Raw genomic sequence first — 19,513 nt, forward strand, 5'->3', positions numbered from 1 at the left:
AACCTTCCAGATTAGCATCGTAGGTTGACATCTTAAAACCATAATCCGATTAATGCCGTAAGAAGTTCAAGAATAGCTGCTTCCAGACACATCCAGTCCCAGCGCTGAGAAGCTGGTTGGTGGCCCATGAGCTCGAACCAGGCCGTTCAGAGCCGCCAAGAGGCGTCTGGATCGTACCCAGCCATCAACAGGGCAGAATCTTAATTCCCCTAAGCGCACCGTCCCCCGATAGTGGTGGTTGAGGGACCATTGGACTGCCATGAGACACGCTGTGCAGAGGCGCGGAAGCCTCTCTGCCAGCGTGAAAATCGGGGACTGTCGGAAGTGCCACAGGACTCCCACAGATGCGGACACCTTCATCCCCTTCTCTCAGGAAAAGCTGGTCAAGCCGTGGCATTCCGTGCACGACTTGGCCGACCGGACCCGAGGCAGCAGGGGGATCCCGCACCGACGGAGCCCGTCTTTCTTGACCCTCAACGTTGGAGGAGAGTGTTTCCGCATGGCTTGTAGGGCGGCCGCCAAGTACCCCATCACCAGGATTGGGCGACTGGCCACCTGCGCAGATCCCGCGAAGAGGCTGGAACTGTGCGACGACTACTGTGTGCTGACGAGCGAGTATTTCTTTGACCGCAACCCCCTGACCTTCCACTACGTGTTCCGCTTCTATCACAGCGGCGTCCTGTGGGTCGTGGGCGAGCTGTGTCCAGCCAGCTTCCTGGAGGAGATTGAGTATTGGGGCATCCCCCTGAAATACGCCCAGCGGTGCTGCCGGGTCCTCTTGGAAGAGAAGCAGGACGAGATGGCTGAGCACCTGAAGATCCAGCTGGAGCTGCGGGCTGAACTGGAGTCCGTTGAGAGGGAAGAACATTTTGAGGGCAAGTTTCTGGGCCAGTTCCGGAAGGCGGTCTGGAGTTTGATCGAGAACCCCTACTCCTCGGTCCTGGCTAAAGTTACCGCCATCTTGTCCAGCTTCTTCGTCCTCCTGTCCATTGTGGGGATGACGCTCAGCACAGTGGAGGAGATGCAGCACCAGAGCAGCAAGCGGTGCATGGGGCTCCTGGAGACCGTGTGTGCCGTCTTCTTCACTCTGGAGTACCTCATGCGGCTGGTCTCCTCCTCCACCCCGCGGCAGTTCTTCCGGGCAGCCTTCAGTGCTGTGGACTTGGTAGCCATCCTGCCCTTCTACGTCCAGGTCTTCTTTGAGTTCCTGGGCGAGGGGGACTCTGAGGATCATGAGGAACTCCATAAGATGCAGAACGTTGGGAAGCTGGGGAAGATCCTCAAGCTGATAAAACTCCTGCGCATCTTCCGCATCCTCAAGCTGGCCCGGCACTCCACCGGGCTGAGGGCCTTCGGCTTCACCCTCCGGCAGTGCTGCCAGCCCGTCTGCTGCCTCCTCCTCTTCATCGCCATGGGTGTCTTCACCTTCTCCGCCCTCATGCACTCCGTCGAGCACGACGTCCCTGGCACCAACTTCACCAGCATCCCTGATGCCTGGTGGTGGGCAGCAGTAAGTCTCCCCGTCCCCCCCCCCACACACACACACACAAGGAGTCCAGCTGAGGGCAGCCTCCTCTCGAGCTAGTGGCCCAGTCAGACCCACGAGCGACTTTTAGTAAGTCTCTGGCACCTGCTTCCCAGGAGTTACCCAGGCAGTGGTGGTAGTGCAGATCGGGCTTTGACTGGGGGCAGCCGTCGCTTGAAAACCAGCAGATCGTTCCCTAGGATTCCCAGCGGGGTCTTTCCCGGCTGCTGGGGACTGAAAGGGGACCGCACGCAGGCAAAACTGGTTTCTCCCTCTGCTAAGATTCCTTTCCTGCCTGGGTTGAAGCCGGGCCCCTCCCCCACCAGGCATGAGGCTGCCTCTGCTGGCTGCCAGTAACTCTGCCAGGCTGGAAGCAGCCGCATCTCAGATACTCGGAACAGGCATGCCAGCTACACTGAAATGAGCCCCCATCGCTTTGAGGCTACCAGCGACCACACTGGACCGTTGGCTTCTGCAGCCCAGGGTTGCCTCTAATGGCTGTGGTGCTCCTGGCAGAGGAAAGCCTCTGGCATCCCTGCCACCCAAGGCCCTTGAAACTGGCACTGGGAATGCAGGCTGAGCAGGTTTCTTCCCTCACCCGGGAGCCTCAGAGACCACCTGCTGGGTTTTCCTCTGGCCCTGAGCTCTTCTCACCCCAGAAGCTCTCCGGGGGTGCCCGAGCGCCTCCCCTGTGGAAGCCCCACCAAGAGAGAACCTGCTCCCCCCAGCGTGGGCAGACCTCACCTGTGGCCCCTGCCAGGAGCCTCACGCAGGTGGGGTGAAGGAAGCTTTGGGAACAAGCTGAGAGGCTAAAAGTGGGCCTGTCTGCTCCGCAGCCTGCTCCACACCAGCAGGACGTCTGGTGTGGCTCTTCTTTCCTCCCGACTTTTTCTCCTCCTCCTCCCCCCCAGGTAAGCCTCTCCACGGTGGGCTACGGGGACACAGTGCCAGACACGCTTCTGGGCAGGATGGTCGCCTTCGGATGCATCGCCTTCGGCATCATCCTCAACGGGATGCCCATCTCCATCCTGTACAACAGGTTCTCTGACTATTACGCCAAGCTCAAGTCTCACGAGGACAAGGCCATGGTGGCCCTCAAGCGCTCCAGGGAACACGGCCTGAGCAGGAGGGTCTGGAGGAAATTTGGCAAATGCTGTGGCCCGGACAGCTCCCTGGGCAGCCAGCCCGCCTTGCCCCCGGGTTCAGACCAAGGCTGCGCTCCCCGCCAATAGCAGCCTGCCCCCCACTCGTCCCCCCCCCCGCTAGCCACACCTCGGGTCCTGTCAGGACCACCTGGGTCCCCTGCATTCGTGTCGGGCTGGCCACGGCCACGTCTGCTCCCTCAGACCTGGGACAGTTGGCAAGCAGGCCCTCCCTGCTCCGCCACACTCGGCCTCCTTTTACTGCAGATGCCAAGGTGGCTGAGAGGGCAGGCAGAGTCTCCCCGCCTCTCCTCCACCTGTCTTCTAATACTAGAGCTGAGCTGCCTGCCGTAAACCTGTCTGTGAGCCCAGCATCTTCTGCAGGCCTCTCGGTATCTCGGGGCTGCCTGGCGTTCTGAAGCCAAACTTGGGATGCCAAAACTTGCTGGCAAGGGGCTGATGCCCAAGTGAACCTCTGAAAGGAGGGGCCCGCCTGTCCTTGGTTTTACCTGGCCACCCCAAGCAAGGTAGAAGGCAGTTGGCTGGCTTGTGAGCAGCAGGCAGCTGGGCAAAAACCTTGGGGGCAGAACCACTCGCAGGCTCCCCGTCCGACTGGCCTTTGGTCTGCCCTTGGGTGCCAGGCCTGGCTTGGCTTGGCTTGGCTTGGCTTGGCTTGGCTTGGCTTGGCTTGGCTTGGCTTGGCTTGGCTTGGCTTGGCTTGGCTTGGCTGGTGGAGCTGCTTGGAGACCCGCCCTTCTCCCAGTGCCCGCGCAGCCTTGTCGGGGCCCTCCCGCCCTGAGAACGCGGCCCTCATTTCATTTGTATTCCACCACCATACGCCCAAGGGAAGATGGGCAGAATTACCCTAAAGGAGAGGGAGGTGGGGTGAGATTGTGGGATGCTGACCCAGAGAGAGTTGGCCCTGAAGACAGCACGGCTGGCTGGGGAATTCCAAGTTGAAGTCCACACATCTTAAAGTGGCCAAGGTTGAAAAACACCAGTCTATGCTTACGGCCAATTTTGTAAGAGCCGCTAGATGAGCAAGAGATGAGTGGTCATGTAAGCTGAAGAAATAAACCAATAAACCAACTTTGTCGTGGCAATCATGCAGTAAGGGAAGCCCTGCAGGTCTTTGTAAGGGACGGTCCTGCTCGGCTCAGCCCAAGGAGCCTTTAGGACGGGCCACCTTACTCACGGAGAATCAGGAAATGAAGTGACTCAAGTGGGCCAGAAAGGAGATGGGGACCGGGGAGAACCTTGCGCTTGGCTGTCCCTCCAGCCTGGTGGCTCGGCAGAGAGCTACGTTGGCAGGGATCACCGCTCCTGATCCAGAAGGTCGAATCAGTCCTTCCCACTAGAGTGAGCTGATCTCAGGAGCGCCCCTCCAGCCCTCCTGCAAGGCAGGGACCTTGCCCCTTCCCAGCCACACCCTGCCATGGGATCAGCTTCTGGGCCATCAGGCGAGATCTACCCCAGCTCTCCCAGGGGCACCAGATGTCTGCGGAAGCAAAGCATTTGTTTAATGCCCCATTTCCTCCAGCACCTCTGTTTCCATGGCTTCCTGCTACACCTTCCGATTTTTAGTTTAAACAAAGACATGCTGCTGCGTTCTGACAAAATGCCGTCCGCTGGTACCCCTTGAGCCAAGAGTAACGCCAACCCCTGTGCGCGCCCAGAGAGCAAGCCTTCGGACCCCACGGGTTCCTCCTCCCAGGCCCAGGCCTTCAGTGTAAGAAGGGGGGAGGACCTGCAGCCCTGTTGGCTTTCTCTGGACTACACCTGCTTCCTCGGCAGATGAGGGGAAGCCCAGAGCCCCCTAAGCGTGCAAGACGCAGCCACCCAAGCCCAAGACTTTTGCGCTGCTGAACCGAGGCGCAAAAGCCTTTTGCAACTCTGCCTTGCGTGTTGGCAAATGGACCTGTCGCTCTCTGCTGCCACCCCTTTTGAGCCCCAAAGCCTGGCAGCCTCCTCGGCTGTACGAACAGCAGGACCACCCAGAGCGTGAAAGGTGGCTTGGCTTTTAATGTTTGGACAGCACTCCCTCGCAAGAGGGTGCTTGGCAAATTAATAATTACAACAATAAGGACGTTCAATATTTACAAGTCTCTGTGCCCAGGGAGCTTGTCATATATATATATACACACACATTTATATATATAAATTAACACTTTGGATATCTACAGTATGGTACATTCTGCAGGGGTGCGTGTGCAGCGGCACAATGGAGCTTGGTGCAACTCAAACCCGCCCTGACTTTTCTTCCCAGGTACACGGAGAGGGGGGTGTCCAGAGCAACATCCCAATTCTGAACAACTAGATTCCTTTGAGAAGCCCACAGGCGGGACATGGAAGTCAAAGCTCTTCCCTACTTTGTCCCAACCATTTGCTATTCGAAGGTAGACTGCTGCAGAGCAGGGAGGCTTGACTTATTTACCATGACACTTACCCATACTTCCCTCTCCTTTTAAAACTAGTGGCGCTGCAGCTAGCTAGCCTCGCTCTTCCATGAATGTGTCTCGCCTCTTTTAAATCATTTTAAGTTGGCAGGCAACTTTCTGCCTTGTGGCAGAGAGTTCCATAAATTAAGCAAGCTTTGGCTGCTCTGAGTCTGCTGTCATCTGTTGCTAGTCTTTTGTTCTTCCAGAAACAGAGAGGGAGTCCAGCCTGGCTTCTTTTGATCCGGTGAGCTGCTAAAATCAAGACCTGTCCTCAACTCAGAGATCGGGTGTCTGGAAGTCAAGGACAGAGATCGAACTCAAAGGCAGCAATGGCTGAAAGAGCAGCAGTTCTAACAACCGTCACTGGTTCCCTCCACAAGGCAGAAAACTTGTGATATCGCCTGGTTGTCAGTTTAGGGTGAAAAATTCCTGTATGGGGGGCGGGGGGTTAGGATGCTACCACCATGCTGCTCCCCCCATTAAAAAAGTCTCCCCGCTACGCCAAGTTGCAGGAATGCTCTGTGGGACCAAGTCAGGTTCTCCCTCTGGATCCAGCCTGCAGAAGGGGCAGGGGTGTGCCACCGTGCCAAGCTCCCGCCGTCCCCGAGGCTCAGTGGCAGCCGCAGCTACCTGCCACCATGCCATCGTACTGCTTCAGCACCACGTTCTCGTCATCATCAAAGTAGAGCAGGTTGATGGAGAAGAGCTTGTCCGGGACACAGCAGGGGCTGCTGACCTCCTGGCTGAGCTTCAGGGCGTGGATGATGGACTGGACGGTGGCGTGGTTGGTCGGCCGCATGCTCTCGCCCAGCGGGAACGGGCAGGAGCCCTTGCAGTGGTAGGCGTTGTAGCCGCGGGGGGAGATGATCCAGCCGGACCAGCCGATCTCCTCAAAGTCCACTGAGAGCGAGTGCCGCTGGCAGGGCAGGGGGATCTCCGCTGAGCGAGGGGCCCGGCTCCGGTTGAAGGCGGGCTCAGGAAGGGCAGCGCTGTGGAGGGGCAAATCTGCGGGGTGGAAAGAGGCAGAGAAGGCACTCACGTCCCCGTCTGGCCCTCGGCCCTTCTGCACCTGCCGCGAGGCCGGGCTTAGCTACAGCTTCAGGAGCAAAGTGGGGTGACTTCCTAAGGGAGGTGACGCCCCCCTCCCGAAAACACCTGCTTGTTCGTGTCCAGCGGATGGAGGGCCCATCTTACTTATTTATTTGTCTGTTTGTTTATTGAATGTATGTCACCACCCATCTCCCCCAGTGGGGGACTCTGGGCAGTTTACAATAAAATAACACTAAAAACACAACCACCTAATTTACCATTGAAATGTAAATAAAAAATGAATGTAAAATCCAAGTGGAGATGGAACACAGTCACTAAGGGGTGCTACAGTGTCAGCCATCCCCAGGTGGGGCTGTCACTCTCCCCCTCCCAAGCAAGGCAGCAGAACCAGAACCAAATCTTGCTGTGTTTCCCCATTTTGGAGGCCACTCAGAGGGAAATGGCAACCTGGGGCTTCTCCAAGCTTGGAAGGAGGTGAAAAGGGAGGCGAGGGGGGACAGCGCTGCCTTCTCAGTGGAGGACAGGGCAAGGGACACCCCCCCCCCTGAATCTGCAGGATGGGGAATGCCACTGTCCTTGAGATGGTGCTCAGCCGGTCCCCCGGCTTCTCTCCCCACTGGCCATCTTGGCTGCCCTCCCCCCACATGGTCGTCTGAAAATGGCCCATGTTTGCATCTCAGAAAGCAAAGGCACGTGAACCCCTCGGGGTTTCTGGAGGGGACGAGGAGAAAAGGCCATCATGGCCTGCACTTCACCTTACACCCATCAAGCCGACTTCCTGCATCTGAAGGGAAAAGCCCCCCCCCCCCAACCTTCTGCACTTCAGCTCCTGTAGAGTAACAGGGCTCCCTCTTGCACGGCGCACAAGCCTGCTGGGACCCCAGCCGTTTCCCAGAGCGAAACAGGGACCTTTGCTGCCCTGAGAAGAAGCTCCTTGGAAGCCACGCTGAGCTGTGCCCGAAAAGGGTCCAGGCTCTGCCCTTGCTGGCCCCATCGCCAGCAATCCGGTCAAGGCGCATGGTTCTGCCCTCAGCCCTCCTGCCCCGCTCGAAGGAGCTGCTTCCTGCATCCTCACCGAGCAAGCCACTGGGTAGCGTGGCCACCCGCCGCCCGTCGTCTGTGAACAAGACCAGCATGGGCTTCTTGCTGGCATGATGATCCCTGCCCATGGCAAACTGCACGGCGCCAGAGTCCAGGGGCGCCCTGCCGAGGCCCTGCACCATCACCAGCAAACCCTGGTTGCTGTTCTCTTCTGCCACCCAGTCACGGACCTGGAAGAGAGCATCCGGGCATCAGGAGAGGCTGGCCACCTGCACCCTGCAGGGCTTGAGTGAGTGAGCCAAGCCCCTGCTCACCACAAGCCCCTGTATTGGTCAGGTGGGGAGGGGCGGGTGCAGCCCCCCACGCCTCCAGGCCAAACGCAAAGGCCCGTTGCTGCTGGAAAACCACTGAAGACCCCCCAGCCACCCCCCTTTGCTTGAGGAACTGGAAGCACACCAGAGGGGCAGCACTCACCGCCTGCGTAATGGGGAAGACCTCCCAGCCAAAGCCGTGCAGGGCCAGCAGCCGCGCCGAGAGCAGCTTCTTCCCCTCGGGGGCCTCCGGGGTCTCCTTGTCCAGCACCTGATAAATGCTTACCTGGGGGGGGCAAGGGGAGAATTAGCCGAAGCCCAAGAGGGTGGCTTCTCTGCCCTGCAGCCCTTCAGCCAAAAGAGGAGCCTCCATTTTCAGTGGCAGTCTACCTTTGGGGACCAGGCCTGCTTGGTGGCTTCTTCTTGGCCCCTCCTGGTGAGAGGAACAGATCCTGCCCCAGGGTTAGGGTTAGTCATGAAGAAGGAGGCCGGGGACTTAGAGATCGGTTGCCCACAAGAAGCAACTGGAGTCAAATGTGGGGCAAGAGGGAGAGGGGCAGCCGCTCTGGGATGCCGCTGCCCACTTCTTGCAGCTCTAGCGATCAGGGTGGCATGCGAGCCAAGGCCTGGGGGGATGAGCGGTGGTCGGGACCCCTTCCCCTTGCTGCCAGGGCCCTGCTTTGTGAGGCATGGGAGAAGTCAAGGGTGCCTCTGAGCACGGGCAGAGCAAGCCCTTGGGCACGCTCACCTGGCAAAAGTGCTGCCTCTGGAGGAGGGCCCCCTCAGGCATCCTGCCCCGCAGCTTGAATAGGTGCAGCTCGGCCGTCAGCACAAGCTCGTTCTTGGCCACGCTGGAGAGGAGGAACTGCAGGTGCGTCTGGTCACTGTGAGCTGAAGTGGGAGCAGAGGGAGGCTGTTGGCCCTGAGCCCCGGGACTGTGCGGCAAGTTGGGAATGCTCAGCCGCAGTTCCCGACAGCCTCAGCCGCCCCCACGAATGGGGAAGGGCTCTGGGAACGCTTGCGCAGCCCACAGCTCCCAAGGTCAGGTGCCCTGGACTGACCCCCTTCCAGCTGGACATCGGCACAGACCTCAGCTGTGCCTGCAGGCAGGACATGACCTCATCGGCACCCAAATGTTTCCCATTTAACTCTTAAGGTATGCTGGTAATTTTGCCTTGCAGGGGGGGGTGGAGTCCATAGTCAGTTAAATTGGGGCAGGCTCAGTGTTTTTCAACCTGGGCCGCTTTAAGATGTGTGGACTTCAGCTCCCAGAATTCCCCAGCCAGCCATGTTGTGAATGAAGAAATTAGTAATCCTTCCTTTTAAACCATCAGAGATTCCTGCACACCTTGGGAGTGGCTGATTCTAGCCAAAACTTTCCAATCTTTAGGGTGTCCCACAGAAGCCAATTTACAGAGCCCACCCCCCAAAAAACCACCCATCCTTGAGAAGTGAAAAAAGACAAGTGAAAAAGATCTTCAACTAATATTCACAACTGAGGTGGGGGAGACTAAAGAAAAAATATTCTGCCCACCCTTGGGAATGAAAAATAAATAAAAACTTGGCTTTATTGAAAATTAAACGGATTGAAAGTTAATGCTGACTTCCATCTGAATGTTTAAACTGCCATCCCGAAACTTTCCTTCTTCTCAGTGGTTTTCTCTGCTATTGGGGCGGGGGGGGGGCACCTGTTAGCATACATGTTGGACGGAGGGGGGCAGAGGCAATTTCAAGGCAGAAAGTGAGTCTGTTTGGACGACCCACTTCCTTCTCAAATGGCACAGTTAAATCTGAGGCCAGAAGTAACATCTGCATCTGGCATTGGAGGGAGAATCCACTGCCCACTTCTGTACACACATACACACACACACACACAGCATCAGGTTTTTGGTGATCTTTTGCGGGTTACTAGCTCTGGGGGCAAAGTGGCAACTCACCCATCAGCACAACAGATCCTCCACTGCATGCCCCACCCCACCCTATTGGCCTCTGGCATTAGAGGACCAAGGAGGTGGCATTGTACCAGCTCTGCCAGCTTGTCCAAAGAGATGCCATTTCACATCTGGGTCCAAAGATGCTCTTTGAGGGGGCCCCACATTGGTAGAGCCGAACCCAGAAAGGGGACCGGGAGGTCTCGGGACCCCAGCCCAGTTGAAAGGGCATCGGCTGGACTGGGGGGGAGGGCAGGTTGCCAGACCAAGACCGGGGCATCAGGCCCTCCCAGATGGCCTCAGGCATCCCTGTCAGAAACCTCTGCAGCTCCAGCCATGGGGAAGAGGGGGCCGGACCCTTCTTTGTTGCCTGCCCCTCCCCCGCTCTCTGTTGACTGCCTCGATACAAGTGGGAGGGTCTATTCCCCCCCAGTTCCTTGAAATTAACGGACCCCCCCCCCCTGCTTTCTGAGCCCTCCTGGGGGAAGGCAGCTCCCCCCAGGCACCCCCCTCCAGCAGCCAAACAGTCCCCCCCGCAAGGGACTCACTCCGGTCCAGGAAGCTGCGCACGGTGTTGCCTTCCAAGAGGTCGGGGTCCTTGGTGACCCCATCGGCCCCAGCCACAGAGTTGTAGAGGTCCACCATGTACTGGGGGGGCTCCTTGAAGTACAGGGGGGTGCGAGGAGGGTCCTCGATGCCAAAGACCTCCAGCAGCTTCTTCAGGGCCTGGTCCCGGGTGTCTTCAGTGGGCCTGGCGGGGCGAGCAGGTGCCCAGGCCAGCAGCAGCAGCAGTGGCAGGAACAGCATCTCTGGTGTTGGGATTCCTCAAGAGGACTAGCTCCTCAGGCTGGCAGAGGCCGCCTTTATACCTGCTGAGGAGTCCTGGGGTGGCCAGAAGTCCCGATGCTAATGGGCCATCAGGGAAGGGCACAGAATTAATGGACGTGCTAACAAGGTGCCAAGACGGCCCATCGGCTCAGTACACAAGTTGGGAGGGCTGTGGATTCCTCTTGGAGGGACCCCCCCTCCAGAAGGGCGGCAGGCTGTTTGTGGGTCCGGCTGAGCCTGCCTTGGCAGGAAGGAGTGGGGAGGATCCCCCCCCCCCCCGCCAACCTCTCCAAAGTTTATCCAGGGTCCAGGGCTGGCAGCCAGGTGAGATGGCTCTCCGCAGGGGGCTAACGGCATCTAATGGGGAACAGCGGGGGCCATTTGCAGGCAGGAATTATGAGGCTTTGGGCTAAGAGCCCTGGGCCAAGCAGGGTGGGGGAGAGGGAGGCAGCCTCAGCAAGACTGGCTGCAAAGGGGTGCCCTTCACACCAAACGGTGGCCCTGGGCTGCCATGCACCCCTGGGCCCCTCCAGGGGATGGGGCTCCCAGGACACCAGATGCGAGTGGCCCCAAAGGTTGGGCCTCCTCACAGAGGGGACTTCTCTGGCAGCAGCCTTGCTGGAGGTGTGGGAGAGGGCAGGCGCTCTGGCCGAGCCCCCCTCCAGGCCAAACAGCGTTCTGCTGGCGTGCTAAGGGCCTTTCTAAACAGCAAAGCACGATTCTAGTCCTCATGAGTTTCACTGGCTCAAACGCTTCCACCCAAAAGGGCCCTCCTCCTGCACCCATGAGGTCCTGGGCCCATAGAGCCTAATGCCCTGCCTGGAAACTTCGCAAAGCACCCCTCCCCCCCTGCCCTGAGTTGCTTCGCCCCTTTCCTGGTCCTGAGGAAAGGATCGTAGGAACCCAGAGAGATGCCCCCTTCTGCATCCACCACCTTGGCTTCCCTGCCCAGCCCTCCCTGTCTTAGTTCTTCAGGTCTGTGACGGTGCCCCGCACGCGGCTTTGCACCAAGCGGAGTGCCTGCTCTGCAGCACCTCACACAACTGGGTGCTCTTGTGACCTCCACAGACCCCCCTTCGCACAGAGGGGTCCAAGTGCTCCTCACCCATGGAAGTTCCTGGTCCCATCAGTCAGGCCACGTCCTCGGTGGGACCCAGGAAGTGGGCCTCCTCTGTCACTGCCCCACCCTCAGCATCCCCCCAAGGTTCGCATGGCCCCCAACCAGTTTTATTTCTGAAAAATCCTTAAAGCCCGGTTTTTCTCACAGGACCAGATGGGATCCTCAGCGGCGCTCGTGTCATGTGGGCTATGGCAAGTCCTCCCGTGTCAACTTTTTTTTTTTTATAGATGTTCTTTTTTTATCAGTTTTCAACTAGGTATGCGACTCAGGGTCCTTTTGAAATGGGCAGCCTTAGAAATTTAATAAATTACAATCCATCAAAACGATTCCCACATCTCCCCATTTCATTGTCATCCTTTGCACCACTGGTCCTCAACCCAAACCATGCCCACCTCCGCAAAGGGCAGGGCGGATTCCAGTCCAGGGTCGCCGCCTCCCCATCCACACAGCTTCTCCAAGAAGGAACGGCTGTGCCTGAACTCCCCCCCCAAAAAGACGTCATTTGGCCCTGGATCAAAGGCCCGGTTTCTATTCCCAACGGCCACCAACGTTTCCTTCTTTTCAAGTTTCTGGATGTTTAATCTCCCAACAGATCAGGAAGGGAGATCTTATTTTAGGAAAATTATTCCATTTCCACCCCTCCATGGCAGAGCTCCAACTGCTAATATCTCTTCCCAAATCGTCCCATTGGACCAAATAGGAAAGACAGGCCATCTGACAAGGAGGACCCCCAAAACAGGCTGATTCCCTCCCTGGGGGCTAAGCTGCCCCCACAGGAAAGAGGCAGCCCTGCTCACTGCCTGGCTGAGTCCCGACCGGTGGTGGAAGACTCACTCGGGAGGGCCACCCTCTTTCACTTGGCCTGCAGGACCCCCACAGGACGTGTTGGGTGGGTGTGATGGAGACAGTCCTGCCTAGCAGGCATTGGGTGTCCTGGGAGAGTGTATAAGCCGGCCTTATACTCATTCCTGGGGGGGTGGGGGGCAATGTTCTGAACAGACTTCCAAATGGGCAGGTGCAACGGTGCAAAAACATCCTGGCACGCTTGCTGCGATCCACGACCCCCCCACTGCCAATCTCAGACCTCCATCCTGGAGAACTTGGGAAGGAAGGAGCACCTTGAGGTTGCTCCCCCACCCCCATTAATATGTCCCCCCTCCATGCCCTAACGTGAGTGGGAAGCAGGAAAGCATTGAAAACCTAGATATTCCCCCAGGGCTTGGAGAGGGATTCCTTGTGGCTGGCATGGCACGGCACAGGAATGGCATTTATTGCCGATCATTTTTGTTATTTTAATCTTATTTGCATAGGATAGGCAACTTAGCTGCTCCAAGCCAATTAGAGCAGCATATAAGCCTATTAAAATAAAATAAGAAAATAAATCAACTAAAATGTAAAATTGATGATGTTGACAATTATGTGCCACGAAGTCATTGTGAACTCTTAGCAACCCATAGATAGTCTCCATGATGATCTGCCCCTAACCTGGCCCTTTCCTTGTGGTGGGTGAAAATATAGGAGTTTTTCCTGCTATATTCAGAAGTGATGGGGACTCCCTGAGGGGTGAACTGGGATCCCAGAAGAAACTGATTCCTCCTGAAGGGCCACACGCTGCCTTTGCACCACAGAACCTGGTTCCTGAATAACACATTTTCAGGGTTCTCCACAGATACTAAGCCAAGCAGAAATTGCCCATCTAGGCCACTTTCTGGGCCAACCAAGGTTAAAGCTAATCAGGGTTAGAGCATGGCCCCCAGGCAGCTGGTGTGCCTGGTGTGTGAAGACAGACTTAATTTTGCTGCAGAAGGCAGTCCCAGGTCTGACCTCCTGGCCATTTCCAGCCCAAACGTTTTTAAAATCTCAGCGCCCCAAAAACCAAACAGAGATTTCCAAAACCAGGCAATGCATATATGGGGGTGGGGGTGTGATTGTGCGCTCTGGGCTGCCATCATGACTTTCTGACTCACTTGGCTAGAACTAACCAAGTTTTGAACACTGCAAATGCAGCCATCAGCCCTCAACGGAACCTGGAGAAATGGGTTGTGTAAACAGAGACCACCTCTGAGTTAGCCTGCGAGGGACCATGGCGCTCTGGGACGGGACAGGGCGAGGGCCAGCCTGCCACAGCCTCAGACTTTGCAACTTGCCCCCCCGCCCAGGGAAAACCCGGTCTGATTGGAGTTGCAAGCCAAAGTCCTGAAGATCCCCCTGGACTCTTGGCTCAGTGGATGGCCTGTGCCCCAGATGCAAAGCCCACCAGCTCGGCCCTTCAGTTGTGGGTAAAGTTTATTTGTACACCGACCTCTCTTTTACATATGGCACAGGCTCTCTTGGGAGGAGAGAAGTAGGCCACTCTGGCACCACCTATTTCTTCTCACTCCGGAGGTGAGTGGGCATGGCTGCTCCCCACCCTTCGGATCCACATTTGCAAGTCCGGATGGCAAAGATGGTTCACAGCTGCCCCTTCTGGCTTTGGAAAGTCTCTGTCTCATAGCGGTGAGGGATGCAGTGACGGGCTGCTGCTCTTGCCCCGCCACGGCTGGTGCCTGGGCACTCTGGGTCCCTGGAGTGGGAAGAGACACGGGAGCAGTGAGCCGGGGCGGGCAGGAACCGTGGCGCCCCCGTTTCCACCAATCTCAGCGGGTTCCTGCACAAGGCTGCCCTCCGAGACCTAATCCTGGGGGGCCTGCAGACTGTGGGAGGGAGGGGGGCCATGAAGGCGTCCTGGGCCGGTGATTTAGGCGAGGCAGATGGGGCTAAGAAAACAAATCATGCGTCTAAAAAGCAGGAGCTGCTTTTCCATGATAGAGGGAGAGAGATGACAGAGGTGATCAATGATCGATGATAGAGTCCCTCTGGTGGGAGGAAATAGGCAGTGACAAATTTGGCAAATAAGTAAATAAAATAGATGATCAATCGATAACAGATAATGGATGGATGGATAGATATGATAGATATAGATAAACAGATGATAGAGAGAGCAGAACCAATCAAATGGCATCGAAAGAGCATTTCGAAGAATTCTCCAGTTTGCGTCCTTCTCTGTGGTTTCGGTCAGTCCCCAGACATTGAATCTGCAGCATCCACACATTTCTTTCCTGTAGTTCCCATAGGAAGGCAACCCAGGAACCCCCAGGAAGCGTGTCCCCTCCCCGCCCGGCACTTGAAGGGGGGTAATGGCTCACTTGACACCTCCAGACCCTGAGAAATGCGCAGGTATTTGAGGCCTCCCTCTGCCCGTCTGTCACAGGCCCTAATCCGAGCACATCAATACACAGCCCGGGAGGAAATGGAGGGGATGGCTCGGTGGGAGGGTGCGGGCACACACGCGTGCCTGTGCAGAGAATGGACTGCTCATTGAGAACACGCTTTGCCACTGCCCTCCGTCCGTCCGTCTGTCCCTGCCCCTCCCTCCCGCCCAGCTGGGTACCCCCTTCTCCACAGCCGGGCTGGCTTACCTCAGTGGGCAGCGGCTTCCAGACCCACATCGTCCTAAGCACCGACCCACGTCGATTTCCTGGAAGATTTGCAAAACAAAGAGCAGAGAAAATGGCTGGTTTCCCTTGACTTGGTGGCGGGGGGGGGGGGGGGGCTCTCTTTCAGCGAAGCTGGCCCGGTCTGTGTTACCCCCACCCAAGAGAGGGTGTCCATCTGCAGCATCCACTCCCCAACTCCACCTTTCAGTCCAGTCCCTTGGCTGCATTCTGTCATTTGCAGCAAAGGCTTTTTTCGAGGGTGCTTCAGGAAATGTTGCTGGGGAAGTGGGGGGCTAGGCTGGCACCCACCTCATGAGAAAGGCCCCCTTTCTACCTGTCCACTGGATGTGACCTCACACCTTAGGAGGTCAAACATTCAAACGTGTTAGCCCTTAAAATGCCACCATGCCTCTGGAGTACTGGGACCAACCTCTGCACCAGCTGCATAGGATCAAGGGGCTATGCCCTGTGCCTTCTCACCAGCCCTCCTCGCCCTCCCAATGTGCAGGGTTGCAGCTTCAAAACCCCTGCACTGAGCAGCTGAAGTTCAAAGAATCTGCCATTTTCCCCAGGCTGCATTCCTCCCCCCGCCCCGCCCACGGAGAAAGAGGCCCCTTTTTCCTGGCCGGCATCTTGGCCAGCAGAGCCACCAGCAGCCAGCCAGGAGAGCCTCTGCTGAGGTTTGTGCCTCTTCAAAGATAGACCATGCCTGCATAAGGGAGTTCAGACCAGTTCATGGCCAGCAGCTATGAGCAGACCACCGCTTGTCTAAAATTTAGCAAGAGCCCCCCATGCCAGTAAGTCACCCAAAGCCCAAAACTGCCCTAAGGAGCAATCGTGTTTTGCATGGATAACGATTCCAGGTTCCTTCAAAACAATGTGCATGGGATCATTTACCAGCAGAAGAAGGGACACCCCTTGGATCCAGTCCCAATCCGGTCCCCACCTCTTGCTCCTCCTCCAAACTAACCCCCGAGACCCAAAGCTGTGGGACAGGCGCATCATGCTGTGGGATGCACCCTTGGGGAGACACCAGGGCAGGGGCTGGGGGGGGGCACAGCCAGGCCTTGTGTTGCTCCAGCTTCTTCCCTGTGGCATCCACCACCACCCCTGAGTAATGCTCCCAGTGCGGGACCCGATAGCAAGAGGCCCCTTGCCACTGGCAGCCCCCCAGGGTCTGGACCACACGGCTCCCGTTGGGGACCTTCAGGAGAACCGTGTCGAACAGCGTCGGCCTGCAGGACGGCCCACCTCGGAGCAGAGAGAGAAGATTCACCCTGGCACTTGGCACGTGTGGAAAGAAAAGGCACCCACCACCCTCCCCCTGGGGCAGATGGCAAAACCACGTTTTGTGCAAGTAAAAAAGTGCATCTAATCTCTGTTTTTCACAGTGGGGCTGAGACAGAGACACAGTCTGGCGCAGAAAGTCCCCACTGAAGCTGGACTTTTACATCCTCCCCGTCTTCCAATGTTCCATACGAGAGGCACCTTCTCTGGCCCTTGCAGACCGGCCTCCCCACCCCAGGGCCACAGGGGAGTACCACTCCCATGGTCCCCACCCACCCAGGGCCCAACTAGAAAAGGCTGACCTTGGCAGGCTGAGCCAGATGCACAGCCCAAGGGACCACCCCCCCACACACACCTGGGAAGCCACTGGGATGCTCGAGCTGGCTCACCTTCGGAGGGCGGGGGGCCGGCACACCTGCCCATGTCCACAGTCTGCTCCAGAGGGGAGTCGGGAAAGAAGGTTTTCAAGGCGGGGGACTGGAGACACCCACCCAGGCCGGCGCTGCACTGGCAGCTCTCGACCACCTCTACCTGCTGAGGGCCTTTGCGGAGCAAGCGGTCCTGCACCAGGAGGCGGCTGGGCTCGCAGCGGGAGCCCGGCGGGCAGGAGCCTTCGGAGTGGGGGGGGGCTGGACCTGGCTGGCGATCACGAGGGCCCCTGCTGCAGCTACAAGGGGGGAGGACGACGCTAAGTTAACCCCCAGGCACTGGGTAAAAGCCAGGTGATCCTGCTGGGGACCAGGAAAGGGAGCCCTCAGCCCAGAGGCCTCTCCAGATGGGAACCTGCGCCTTTCCAAACTGGTGCCCAAAGCGCCTTTGCGGTGGCCTCGCCTGGCACAAGATGCCTCTCCTGGGCTATAGGGCACCAAGCAGCCCCACGCAGGCTTTGCACCCAGCTGGCCAGGACAGGGCCAAGGGTGCAACTGCGGGGGGACTTCAAGACTGGCAGGGCTGGCTGACCCCAGGCAGCTAAGGGCCACGTCAGGAAGGGGGGGCTGTGAGCCCACTGGGCACCCCTGGAAATGAAACCTCACCTTCGGGGTTTGATGGAAGTCCAGCACAGAGGGCTGTCTGGGGAGACCTGGATATCCTGGAGCCATGGAGCTGCCCCTGCCACAGAGGCTCCTGCACATCCCCACATCAACTGTCGTGGGGCTGCCCAAAAGTTCTGAGGGGGAAACAAAGAGGTGCCTGTCCAGGCCTGGCCTCGCCCTGCCCCACAAGGCTCTTTCAGAGCCTCCGAAACTACCGCAACCCCACACCGACGTTGCAGCCAGCAAGGGTTCCAGGTGCCCGAAGCCATCCTAGGCCACCCTTTAACCAGAGCTGTGCTATCCTGCGGAAGGAAAGGCGAGGAGCGACAGGGGTGTGTCGGCTTCTTCCCCTTTGCAGACTAAGATCAGCTGTCACACCGTGCTCAGAAGGGTGGCACCTTAAAGTCACCTTCACGTCCCACCTTCCTAGCTCTGGGACCATGTGCAAGATGAGAGAACAAGACGAACTCCCTCGCCCAACATCTGGACACCTGGCAGCGCGCCAAGGACGAGGTCTTCATTCGATGCTAGCTGAGCATTCTTGGCAGCCGCCAGCCCCTAATGAGGTGTCCCATCAAACCACCTGCAGATATTGTGCTTTTTACAGCCCGCACAGCATCGTTTGAAAACGTATAGGAAGTGGCAAAGGCCCCAGATATTAGGGGCTCCGAGTGGTCTGAAGGGACACCGTTTGGGTGCTCCCCCCCTCCGTACCTCTCTTAATCTCTACTCCGTGATACCTCTTTGCATGGACCTTGGCGTGAGCCTCCCACAACCCCTGGGCTACCAGCTGGCCACCATGGCAAAAACATGTTGGCAGACTGATCCGTATTGGCCTGGGTGCACACATCAGGCTACACCATAAACCAGGGTTTCTGTGCCACCCTGCTTGGGCCCCAAGGCAAGCGCAAAGCAAGCACTGTATGGCTTGTGTGCAGCATGGGAATCCGGCTGTTTTGCAGCAAGCTGTGATCAGTGCCTTAGCATTACAGGTCATTCCAACCATTATGGCTTGTCTATCAAACCATGGTTAAAAGGAGCTATGGCTTAGCAGAGTTCATGCACCCAGCCAGTGGCAGTCTTGCAGCGGTTTGGTGTGGGTGTCTTCTGGAGACACCCCTCAAACCCAGCTCAGTTTTTCCAAAGGTTTAGTGAAGAAGGGAGGGAAACCTGTTGGAACACAGTAAAGGCTACTAGATTCAAGTCCACCCACTAGCAGGACAAGCATCAACCCTGCCACCCCCTCCATCTCTCCCCAGTATTATTCCAGTTTGCATCCCTCTTCTTCTCCAAGAATTACATGACAGGTTTTGCCACTTTTGTTTTTACAACCCCCCTGTAAGACAGGCTGGGCATGGAGTCATGCCTAATTCCAAAATCAGAAGCGGTCACACTGGACTTGGCATTTTTCCCCTGGCAAAATTCTCCATTTATGTAGCTCAAACAACAGATCAGTAAACAATAATGTTTATATATAATTATAATATAATATACAATAATATAATGACAATATATACTGTCTACTGTTATAAACAATAATGCTTATGCAATAATGCTGTATTCTGCTATGCCATACAAAATAAATGAAGTAAACAATAAGGTGCATGTCTGTAAAATACGCTGCCTGCGTTTCAGCGTTCCCAGACAGCTGGTTCTCCCATATGGCTCAACCCCATTCCCCCCATTTCTGTTTTTTCCAAATGGCCTTGTGCTAGAATCTAATTCTCAAAGCCATTTGTAGCCTGGAACCACAGACAGAGAACTATTACCCTAGAGCAGCAATAATTATAATTCAGCACCAAAATACCAAAGTAGGAAGATAAAACACCACCCACTTGGCTACATAATCAGTTTCTTGAACAGCAGGACTTGTCTCGAACATTTCTGGAAATGTCACCCAGATGAGAAATGCTATCTCTTGGGCATCCATGCACACCACACACACACATAAACACACACACACACCACATGCAATACACGTGACAAGAAGCTGCATTAATAGTTTCCATATTGTTACTGTTATTATCTCAATATAATAACAATTCCAAAACTGGGCATAATCCAAGAACAAAAACAGATTTTTCCCCGACTAACGGAGCCCAGTGAAGAGGGAAAGAGGCTGCATGGAATCGGAGTCAGGGGAAAAGGTGTCAGCCTTGCAGGAATTACCAGGGTCTTAGATTAGCAAACAGGGGGCGGGGGAGACAAGCAATTACCTGCAGAAAGTCAAATACACAAAAACCGGCGTGGGGGGGAGAACCGCAGGAAGAGCCACAGGCAGCTGTGGGAAGCTCTTGGGAAGGGGGCACAGGCAGGAAGGAAACCCCCCC

The 19,513-nt window shown here is 56.7% G+C and overlaps 2 protein-coding genes across 2 annotated transcripts; one reads left to right on the forward strand and one right to left on the reverse strand.

Moving 5' to 3' along the window:
• The first annotated feature begins 259 nt into the window (after positions 1 to 259).
• LOC134487678 (potassium voltage-gated channel subfamily V member 2-like) lies at positions 260 to 2,757 on the forward strand. The gene is made up of 2 exons (XM_063289618.1): positions 260 to 1,510; positions 2,437 to 2,757. The coding sequence occupies exons 1-2, from the start codon at positions 260 to 262 to the stop codon at positions 2,755 to 2,757; spliced, it is 1,572 nt and encodes a 523-aa protein (XP_063145688.1).
• Positions 2,758 to 5,715: 2,958 nt separating this feature from the next.
• LOC134487686 (bone morphogenetic protein 4-like) lies at positions 5,716 to 10,245 on the reverse strand. The gene is made up of 5 exons (XM_063289630.1): positions 9,987 to 10,245; positions 8,256 to 8,398; positions 7,671 to 7,793; positions 6,968 to 7,426; positions 5,716 to 6,195 (listed from the first exon to the last, which is right to left on the reverse strand). Exons 1-5 carry the CDS (start codon positions 10,243 to 10,245, stop codon positions 5,716 to 5,718), a joined length of 1,464 nt encoding a protein of 487 aa, XP_063145700.1.
• Between the last annotated feature and the right edge of the window lie 9,268 nt (positions 10,246 to 19,513).

Source organism: Candoia aspera, chromosome 1, assembly GCF_035149785.1.
Source record: "Candoia aspera isolate rCanAsp1 chromosome 1, rCanAsp1.hap2, whole genome shotgun sequence".
Classification (NCBI taxonomy): Eukaryota; Metazoa; Chordata; class Lepidosauria; order Squamata; family Boidae; genus Candoia; species Candoia aspera.

Bases quoted from the DNA above. Each gene is read 5' to 3' on its own strand.
- LOC134487686 (XM_063289630.1), bottom strand. From the start codon at position 10,245: ATGCTGTTCCTGCCACTGCTGCTGCTGCTGGCCTGGGCACCTGCTCGC. The intron at 8,399-9,986 runs GTGAGTCCCTTG...CTCCCACTTCAG, and splicing joins GCGCAGCTTCCTGGACCGGA to CTCACAGTGACCAGACGCAC. The intron at 7,794-8,255 runs GTGAGCGTGCCC...TGCCCCCCCCAG, and splicing joins AGAGGCAGCACTTTTGCCAG to GTAAGCATTTATCAGGTGCT.
- LOC134487678 (XM_063289618.1), top strand. From the start codon at position 260: ATGAGACACGCTGTGCAGAGGCGCGGAAGCCTCTCTGCCAGCGTGAAA. The intron at 1,511-2,436 runs GTAAGTCTCCCC...CCTCCCCCCCAG, and splicing joins ATGCCTGGTGGTGGGCAGCA to GTAAGCCTCTCCACGGTGGG.